General features: G+C 38.5%; 1 protein-coding gene across 1 annotated transcript in view; it reads right to left on the reverse strand.

The window, feature by feature from the left end:
- Positions 1-9,970, reverse strand: part of LOC103802826 (disco-interacting protein 2 homolog C-like) — a gene marked incomplete at its 5' end in the record, with an annotated part of 50,210 nt that extends 40,240 nt beyond the window's left edge. Inside the window, 5 exons of the mRNA XM_009075356.1 lie at positions 3,620-3,750; positions 6,566-6,675; positions 6,780-6,891; positions 8,033-8,154; positions 9,847-9,970. Coding sequence (XP_009073604.1) covers positions 3,620-3,750; positions 6,566-6,675; positions 6,780-6,891; positions 8,033-8,154; positions 9,847-9,970 — 599 coding nt within the window. The remainder of the gene's footprint in view (positions 1-3,619; positions 3,751-6,565; positions 6,676-6,779; positions 6,892-8,032; positions 8,155-9,846) is intronic.
- Positions 9,971-10,733: the final 763 nt, after the last annotated feature.

Consider the following 10,733-nt stretch of genomic DNA (forward strand, 5'->3'; position numbering starts at 1 on the left):
GTGGACCAGAAAATTCAGTTCCTCTGGTCCTGTCTGAGCCTCGCTGACTTACACTACTGAAATCTCAGTTTCTGAGAATATATATATATAACATTTATTTAAAAATATTAATGTACTTAATTTTATCTTGTGCAAGGACAATTCTATCTTCCAGTAGTAAAAGTGGAACTGCAAATATGAGTTGGCTTAGCTGGGCTAGAGTGGAGAGAAATTTCTTATTCTATTGCATTACTCAGAAACTATCAATTAGTGAATCCTCATTAATGAACTGCAGAAGGCTCTATTCTGCCCCACAGTGAGAAGCATTCAGACAGGGACATCTTAATTTCAGGCAGCATTTCACAGAATCACAGAATAATTAAGGCTGGAAAAGACCTCTGAGATCAGCGTGTCCAACCTATGAGAACAGGATTTAGAATTCTTTTTTTTACACTGGAGGACACATTTTTCTTTTCTTTTCAAGAATACAATACATTTTAAAAGGTAATGCAATGCAAGTCAGAATACTAGGATCACCCTCTCCGACTGGATAAATGAGATTATTAAAGAGAAAAACGCAAAAATAATGTATTCTTTCATTGAGCCATGAGTAAGAACCTGTTAAAATTAGGAAGTTAGAGGGTTGTGAACTCACATGGGGCTGGTGACTGCTGCCAATACCCAGGACGTGCTGTTCACTGACAAAGGTTCCAAGGAAACCCTGCTGGAGCACGCAGCCACTTTAGAGGGAACTGTTCTTTTTAATGTATTGCTCTGCTTTGCAAGGTTTCTTTTCTTTATTATTTTATAACCTTTAGGCCATAAAATAATAAATTTTCAAAAAGTAAGAACTTTGCAAAACTATGCAATATATTCCAAACTTACCAAAGGGCTGGCTCCATGCTCCAGCAGCTTTCCTAAGTAGCTCTGACCTCACAGAATGAGGCATTCTGGGGAGCAGGCCAGCACAGCATCTAAGCACCTACAACGGGGATAAAAGGTTAGTTTTTCTTTCATTCCTTAGTCAATGCCTCCTTTGGTCTAGTTAATAAAGGGATTAAAACATTCTTGTCATTTAACCACACCCAGCACAGGAGGTTTGCTCTCTCTTCCTGCTGGGCTCCTGAAATGAAGAGTTCCTATTTAACTCTCACAACCCCTAACTGATCAAAAATTGAAGATTTAACTTCATTTCCATCTGCCATTAGAAATATTAATTTAGTTAATGGGAGTGGTGACAGACAATTATAACTTTATAGCAGAATTCTCTGAGATATCAATCTGGGCTGAAATGTTGGGGAGGATAATTTGGATATGCTGAACTTCAAAGGATAAAATGCAAGGTTACAAACTTTTATATTATGAAGAGCAAAGTCTTAATAAAGTCAAGGATGTATTTTTTGCTATCACATCAAATAACTCAAATTTCTAAAATAGGAATGAAATGGAAATTCAATTTGTAAGTGGAATTAATGAAGCTGTATCTGACGCCAGCTTTCTCCAAATGACAGTTGCAATCCTAGCTGCCTGCAATTGTTCTGGTTTAAAAGGAACAGGAGATCAGTGGCAAAGAAGAGACTGACACAATTGTTCTTAAGACTAGAGTACTTCTCCCCTCATCTCAGTTCCTTCAACTCCCTCCTGTCCTTTCTCTTCTTTGAAAATGGGATCAAATTTTCTCTTCCTTCTATAAGCTAGAGGGGCACAGACACCGATTGCTTTCTCCAGAGGATTGCTGCCTTAATTCCCCTGTCGATCATAAACAATCTTCTCCTCCTGAAAGGCTGAATACTATCAGTATTGGGAAGGCCCTAAGGGTAGCAAACACTTACTTGTTGCAAAAATGGCTCTGAAAGAAACAAAAATTTCTGCATTCAGGAGACTCACGGGCACCAGAAATTACTTGGGTTTTGGACAGGTCAATGTTTATCTGTGTTATGTGGCTCTATCATGATATTCCATAAAAGTTATTCATGGATGCTCTATGTTCCAACATTATCCCATACAATAATACCTTCCTCAGCTGAACTGGCTCATGATGCTGTGCAGTCCTTCCCTGGTGTCATTGAATGCACCTTGGCACATTTGACTGAGCCCTCAGCAGTGCTGACATTAGGGCATTCTGAACATGTAAGCCTATATAAGAAATATTCAACTAACGGTAAAAAAATTAACATTTTAAACATTTAACTTAAAACAGTGTGGTTTAATTAAAATCTCATACTTTCTGAAGGTTTTTTTGCAGCCTCAATATTTTTACTTTTCTCTCGGGGAAACAAGAGGCTGAAAAGTAAAAGGTTTTTCAAAAACAAGACAACTCTAACCCCTATGTAAAATCTCAAATAGTATTAGGCCAAGTACAGCTTCAATCAAGAGAAACTGATCAAGAATACTGCTATTCTTTAGCTTACTTAATATTTAATTACAAATATTTCAAAAGGGGAACAAAACAGGCAGTTAGCCTCCTTTTAAATAAACAGTAATTGCTGAAAACACATTGTTGCAGTTGCTATCAAATAATACATCCTTCAGGTAATTAGTAAATTGGTATAAAGTTTATCCAGAGTAATTTTATTTCCCTGAATTATCTTCATTTTAGGAACTACAAACAGCAGTAGTGGTAACACCAAAGAACTTTGCATGGAGGGAGCAAAGATGTCAGACAACTGCGACTTCAAGACACCTTCATAAAAATGGGCTCCAATAATGCTCCCATAGTTCTCCAAAGATGTTACTGCGACTTCAAGATACCTTCATAAAAAGGGGCTCCAATAATGCTCCCATAGTTCTCTCTCTTTGTCTCTGCATCAACTCAGCTAATTTAAAAAAAGTAAATCGATGGACCTGCTTTCAGTGCTGAACTGTAACTTCCCTGGAGTACAGAGACTGACAGAACTGTTAAATTTTTAAACTTATGACAAAAATAAAAGCTTACTGCGACTTCAAGATACCTTCATAAAAAGGGGCTCCAATAATGCTCCCATAGTTCTCTCTCTTTGTCTCTGCATCAACTCAGCTAATTTAAAAAAAGTAAATCGATGGACCTGCTTTCAGTGCTGAACTGTAACTTCCCTGGAGTACAGAGACTGACAGAACTGTTAAATTTTTAAACTTATGACAAAAATAAAAGCTAATTCATATTTCACTATAAATGTTTTTTTTTCTGATAACACTGCTACTGCCACACAAGTACCTTCAAGAAAATACACTTCTGCAAAAATCATATCCCTAAGTCCCACAAATTGATAAATCCCCCAATATCTACTCTGGCTTTCAGATTAGAGAATGAAAAAGAGAACACCAGGAAACCACTTCCTTAAGGTAATATTGCTAAAGCACTGCTTTCATCAAAAAGAGCAAGGCAGACTGTGCAGAGACAGCAGTTAAACAGCAGGAGGTCAATCAGCAGCCGTGTTGATGCTCTGTACTTCTGGCTAAATACCTGTGGTCATGCCCTGCTCAAACAAAATCTATTCTCTCTACAGCACTCCCTATATTGCTTCCAGCAATACCCATTGCCTATGGCCATCCCAGAGGTACTGTCTGTTCTTCCCATCCTTTCATCACTCACATCATCCAGTTTGTTGTGTTATAGTTCAATGGAAATGGTGTTTCAAAAGAGGTTGAGGAGAAGCCTCACCTGCAGAGGCACCAGAGGACAAACCCAAGTCCACAGTAGGGGTCCAAGCAGATCGCCACTTCTCGGGAGGGATAAAGCTCACACTGCAGCTTAATAGAACGACAAAAGGCACTAGTGGCTGCATGAGACATCTGAAAGACAACAGCAAAGTCATTAAAATCATCAACTATGTCGCTCGGAAGGTTCATTCCCAGACTGCGCCAAGTGCTTACATCAGTTGTGCGATAAAAAGAGCAAATAAATACTGACTTTATGCTCAGTGTAAGCACACATGTAATCTACATCTAAGAAAATATAATTTGCCTTCAAAAGGGCATCCAAATAACCATGAAAGGGGAGAGGAGACAGAATGAAAGATAAGTTTTAAGTGATTGAGGAAAAAAAGCTGTGAGTGGTTTAAAGATGTGCTCCAAGCTGTATGCAAAGCTAATGATAACATGCTAAACTTTCTGGAAAAACAAAGGAATGAATGACTGCAGGCCCTGAATGAAACATTTTGTTGATCATCAGTAACATATTTCTAAGTACATATTTCTTAATAAAATAAATAAAAAATGCCAATGCACTTTTTAAATTGAGGAGGATTTCGCCTGCAGAATGGTACTAAAGACCTAATCATTCAGCAATTAAACTTAGCAAAGTTTCTGTAAAATGTCTTAATGTTATCCAGCTCCTAATTGAGAAACAGCCTCAACATCTTGGCAAGAAAGCTCTCAGAGTTTCCAGCTCCTAATTGAGAAACAGCCTCTTAACATCTTGGCAAGAAAGCTCTCAGAGTTTAAACAAGTAGAAAGCAGAAATTAAAAAAAAAATAATCAAAAGGAAATTCTTCTGATTTTTTAGTGTTAGGATGCTTCCCACACTCACACATCCTGGCTTAGAAGTTTTAACTACAATAGAAACAGAAAAATATCATTTAATTTTTTGTCCTCTCTATTAGTATCAAGAAAGCCACCTGTGTAAGAAATAGAGTCTGGAGAGGATTTAACTTACCTAACCTTTGATCTCTGCCACACAGGGAGCTTGTTGCCTTACTGCTGGAGTCAATGGAGGGGAACAGGCACTTGGAAGGTAAAATGTGTTTGATCTTAAAGTAAACAGGAGAATAAAGGTCCAGAAGTGACTTTTTCTCCATTGCCAATGACAGCCATAAGTGAGGCTGGATGTGTTCCAAGTGATGCAAAAGGACCAGCTCAGAATAGGTGTCTGCATGGTGATCATCTTGCAGTTTGCAGAGATTAATTCTACTCTAGCTGAATCAAGACCACTTTTCCCCACAGGATTAAACTGAACTCTGTTGATACAGAACTGGTGTTATTTTGTGAATTTTCACACCATACTGTGTGTAAGCTATTGAGAAAGTTGAGAGCAAACATAAGTGGCATGTACTACTTTCAAACTGATTGCAAAACATTCATCAACTTTTCAGAAGCCACAGGAGTTATTTAGTCATTTTATAAATTTAGCACCACTCCACTATGAATATAAACCTTGTGGCCTCTTCTGATCCTTTTATAATTAATTAATCACTAGTGATGATATAGTAGATAGTAACTGTTTACACAAATCTGCTAAGTCAGTGATCTGGAGGTTCTATGACCCATATATTAGAAGGTAATCAAGAATTGCTTGATGGATTAATCTCTATTTCCCTCTAGCCACATTAAGAAAGGTTCATTGACTTGCCCTGCCCTTGAATATCTTTGAAGTTTTCCAAATACTCATGTTGCATAGTTAGCAGCCATTTCTGCAAGTCTGATAAGGTGGAATTCAAACTAGATTTAATATAGATGGCTCCATCTGAAACAATCATTTTAGGCTCCCTTTAGAAGAAATGAAGACATATGTGGCATTCACTCCATTCAATAACAGATGTTACAGATAAGTCAGATAAATTACACCCTGAAAGTCACTGCTTCTCTCTGTTGGTTATTGAGGAGCCCAATGACTGCTCTGCATCTGTAGGCAATGTAGCCATTCAAAGTTAGATGGGATGAATATTGCAGGAGTGTGCAGTATGTGACCATCAGCCACTCAACCACTTCACCATCAGTCAGCCTCGAGCTGGTCACTTCACCAGCTCTGTGCTTCAAATTCTTCATCTGAAAACTGGGGAAGTGCTGCTTTGTTTTGTTTATAAAGTATGCAGACAGCTGCTGAAAATAGATGGATGATACCAAAGTGTATGGGGAATTCAGTATAGGCTATAAGTGTGATACATCAGCAGAGATTGCTAAGTAATCATAATCCTTGGATATGCAACAGATAGAAGGAAGTAACAGGTAAAAATAGCAATGATTTTACCTCTGCTTGTGTGTTGGTGAAACCAATAGTGGGATAATACATAAGTTAGAAGATAGGAAAAATAGATTCGATGAGTTGTGGCTAGAGGATCGGAGAAAATGGCAGAATAGACTTAAAGAGCTCAAGATGTCTGAGCTTATCAAATAAGTCTATCAAGGAAATTTTGCTGCTTACTCTAGTATTGTACCAGGTGAATATAGCAGAGAAATCATCAGGTCTCTTAACTGCATGAAGAAGAGAATATTGAAAGCCAGTAGCTGAGTTGCAGTAAGGAGGGAACAATGAATGGGCACTGGAACAAGTAGAAAAAGGATGGCTGAGTCTCATCTCCTTCACAAAGCAGAAACATGAGATGCATAAGTGGAAAAATGCTTCAGGCAGACAGGCTATTGGGCTATCCATAGGGATACTGGAATGAAAATTTTTATTCTGAGGAGGAGAGGGGCTAAAAACCCACCACACACAGTCCTGTAGCAAGTACAGTAGAACTAATTTAATGCTAACGGAATGAAATAATGATTGCAAAGGAGGAAACACTTCAATTTCTAGGACCAAAAATCATGACGAGGTACAGATCAGGAGTGATGTCCCACCTGCCAGCCAGGGGTGATAGCAAGAAGGGCAGCTCAAAGAAGTCCCTACCTTTACCCCTGCTAGCATGCCAGTTGTGGAGACACTGAAGTCAAGGTAAGCAAGCGTTTCAGGGTTGGAGGGTTTGTAGATCTGCGCAGGTCGCTTCTTTGGCAAATCGTCTAATGAAAACAGAGAAAGAAGATGTATCTTACTCCCACGTACACAGCAGAGAGACCTCTGAGACCTGACCAATACAGGGATGAAGACCAAGCTCAGTACTCACCTGTATCTAGTACCGGAGGCCACGTTCTGATATCCACTGCTGCTGCTGCCTCCCGTGACCGCAACAACTTACATATTAATTGGGTAGTCATTAAGCAGGCAGAGCGGCTCACCTAGAAATTTGAGATAAATAATAACACAATGGGATACTAATTAATTCTCCCATGAAAATAGGCAAGACTGTGACTTATATTCTGCCCGAAAAGGACACAGGTGTATCAATCTTATGTTTTCTGATCAGGAGGTGGAAAGATGCACAAAAAATGCAGCTCACGAAGTTCACTGAGTTTTACAAATTACATGAAAACTGCACTTGGAGAAGTGTTGTAATGGAACTAAAGGTACCTTAATAGTGAGAATGTGACTTTTCCAGCACATTGTATCAGCTGTCACCCCGGAATGCCAGTACAGGAGACTGCATTCAAAACATTTCTTATGTGATGGTAATATATCTTGGTTTATAAACAATATTTTCACATAGACCAAAACTGTTCAAACATAAACCAAGACTGACATTTTATATGAATCATTTTACTATCTTAAGTCAATTTTTATGTTAGCCACATCTTTCCAACTCCTGCACTACTGACAAACCACTGGGGACTCTTCTGATACTGGCAAAAGTAGCTCCAGATCAGAAATTGTGCAAGTAGGGCTATGAAATGAAATGGTGAGCTTACTGCCAATGCCATCTGCACTGAATTTCAGATGACACATGCTGAAAGTATTCTCCTTTTAGATTTGTTATTTTCAAAAATTCAAAAGTAGCAACTACAAGAATACTTCTTACCGATTATAAAATTAATATATTTAAGGAAATATTCAGACAAACATAACCATGAACACTGTACAGAGGAAAAACTGAAAGGGCAATACCATTCTTCTTCTCCCTGAACTTTGAGAATCTGTGCAAATATTGCTTTTTTTTTTTCCTTTAAGGAAATTGAAACATTATCATTGCACGCTAAATTTCCAACGTTTAACCTAAGGAAGTTAGTAAATTTATGTACACTAAATGTCACCACTGAGCAGAAGGGATCAGCTTCTGTTTACAGTAATCTCATGGAAGTCAACTCAAGTCAGCAGATTGTATGCTGTCAAGCAGCATTGGTTCTGCTACACACCAAAGTCCTTAATCTTTGGGAGGAATACAACTCTTCAACCCACACCACGACTCACTTCAGTTACTGTTCTATAGACCATGCAAACCCACCCCCCATTTCATCACTTGTGCCATTTCAGGTGTCTGCTCACCTCCACTATCATCTTCACCGTGGGCAATGTGGTGGCTATGTTCTGGGGATGTGGAGGTCGCACTGTTATTGGCACACAGCCTGCGTAGAGGCAGCCGTAGAACGCGGCAATCAGGTCTATTCCTGCACGAGGAACACAACAAAAACCCTCCCCTGAAAATCAGATCATTTCATCACAGACACCGATGGCAGCAGAAATATTACTTGGAAGTGAACTCAGAAGGTTAAATGAGCGACTAAGCTCTTTAGCAGACTTCTTTTTCAGCCCCTTGTCAGTATTTGTTCAGCTTCACTGGTTCCTTTCAGTCGCACTGTTCAGAGCATTAAAAACCAAAGGCAACACACAAAACTGCAGCCAGATTCTCATCATTCAGGTGAGCTCTGCTTTGATCTTCAGGAAATAACCTGTTAAAAACACTCGATTTCTACAGTTTAATTATCTTCCTAAATTAACATATATAGACAAATGAGAGTCTGCAACAAGAGGGATGCCCCAGCAAAAGGACAAGGGAGGATGACTTCTGTTCCTATAACCTGCAGAAAGAACATCTGGAGGTCCTGCAAAATAGTGTCTTTGTCTGCAATTTTTAACCTCAGATATGCAGCTTTGACTTATCTCCTTAAAATTTTAGACTAAAAAAGGAAGTCATGATTTTGAAATCCTGATCTAACCTAAAATTAGGTGTTGTCCTATATAAATATTGACCAGAGGTGATGGATTGTGGACAACACCCTTCATGCTACCTAAGAAGGCTGAACAGACAACAGTATGAAGATCCCTTGAATATTGCTGTTTCATAGCTCCCTGGTGCTGTACATGGGCTGTGATGACAGTGGGGGCTGTTTTATTCCTTCAGTGGAAAAGGACCTGCAGTACAGGTAGGTGATTGTTCCTTCCATAAAATGTTTCATTCATGTGAAGTGAAATACAGAAAATAAAAATTGAAGTTTAAAACACTAGTCTTTTTTTGTGGAAAAGGTTTTCCCATATCAACCATTAAGAAATTACTTCTGTAAGTTACAAAGATGTAATCAGTATCTTGAGTTTTCCCATATTAACCATTAAGAAATTACTCCTGAAAGTTACAAAGATGTAATCAGTATCTTGCAGCCCTTACAACCCAAATATCACAATAGAGACCTTAAATCAGGCTGTTTATTTCACCAAAACACATGAAATGCTAAAGATAAAAGAGCAGCACTTGATCAGAAATAATTTCAGGCAAATGTCAAATATGGTACCAGTTAACACAAACTTAAAAGTCCTTATGCCAAAGGATGAAAATCAAAGCCACAGAGAGCTGGCTAGATTAAGGATCTATAGAGAAAATAGCAAATATAATTTTGTATTTCTTAGTAATTTGCTACTTATTCATCAAATTCCTACTCTAAAAAACCCCCATGTATTACTTCCTAGTTATTGTTGCTTTACCCTCATAAAATACAGCACTTCCAAGAGGGAATTCAGCAGGTGAATATAAGAACATCCATTCACCATCCAGCAGATGGAATATTTTCACTGAACTGTGTGCTCATAAAATAGTCTATATCCAGCAAATTAAAAGAAAAGCAGTAATTAAATTTTACTGCTCATAAGAGACAGTTTTTAAAAACCCAGGTTAATCTCAATCTGAACCCAAATAAACAGTATCTATACATATACACCAACAGAAATTCTTTTAAATATGTTTGACTAAGTACAAACGAATGTGCATCAGGCAAATATATATTCCACATGGTTTACACCACTGATGCAGCACTAAGGATCTTAATAAACTTTTGGGAGTACCAAGATACCACTTGACATCTTTTTACCTGGTGGGTAAACCAAAGCCACATGGTCTCCATCTTGTAAATGTCCCCTTTCCATCAACATGACAGCTATCTTCTCAGCTCGTTTATGCAGCTGGACACATGTTAGTGAGTTGGCTATTGTTCCCTGCACAGGAAGAAAGATCAATGTCACAAAAGATAATGCAGTGTACTGAAATACTATTTGCTTCTGCACCTTAGAAGTTACAGGATGAGGTGCAGCCACAGTTTGTCACGCAATCAATTCAAATATGGAAACACTCAGCCTCAGGCCAAGCAGTAGTTGGAAGGAAAAAAGATGTTTGTATAGCAGAGGAACGTTCTCTCTTCCTTTCTCTGTACCTTCTGCCCTCAGCAGTGTTTTCACTAACATCCTGCCCATGTAAGCTGTACTTCCCTTGCTCCATCGGCAGGATTCCTGCTACAGCCAGGAAAGTGCCTTTATGGTCTCTGCAGCAAGCTGGAGCATCTGTGGAGAGCAATCCTGAAATTGCATTTTCTTGTCTGCACACTGGAGTAGAGCCAAATGGCACAGCAGAAATACTTTAAAGACAAGGGACAAAAGACACAGGAGAAAACAATACTTTGTGATGGGGAAAATAATTAGTCTGGAGCAAAAGCTGAGCACTTATAATGCATATAAATGGAATAGATAAGAAAAGCATTTGAGCAACTGGTCAGCATGGAAAATAAAGGGAAATGACAACATGCTAGAGACCTTGGCTTTTGGAAGCACTTCAAACAGCACTAACCCCAAATTACCAAACAGATACAGTGTTTGAAAGGGAATGAGTGTTACCACTCTTACATTTCCTAAATATAGGTATGTGGGGATATATGGACACACACAAATAGACATTTAGAGAAATATATACATCTGTATCATAAAA

This window comes from Acanthisitta chloris, unplaced genomic scaffold (assembly GCF_000695815.1).
Source record: "Acanthisitta chloris isolate BGI_N310 unplaced genomic scaffold, ASM69581v1 scaffold15485, whole genome shotgun sequence".
NCBI classification, from domain to species: domain Eukaryota; kingdom Metazoa; phylum Chordata; class Aves; order Passeriformes; family Acanthisittidae; genus Acanthisitta; species Acanthisitta chloris.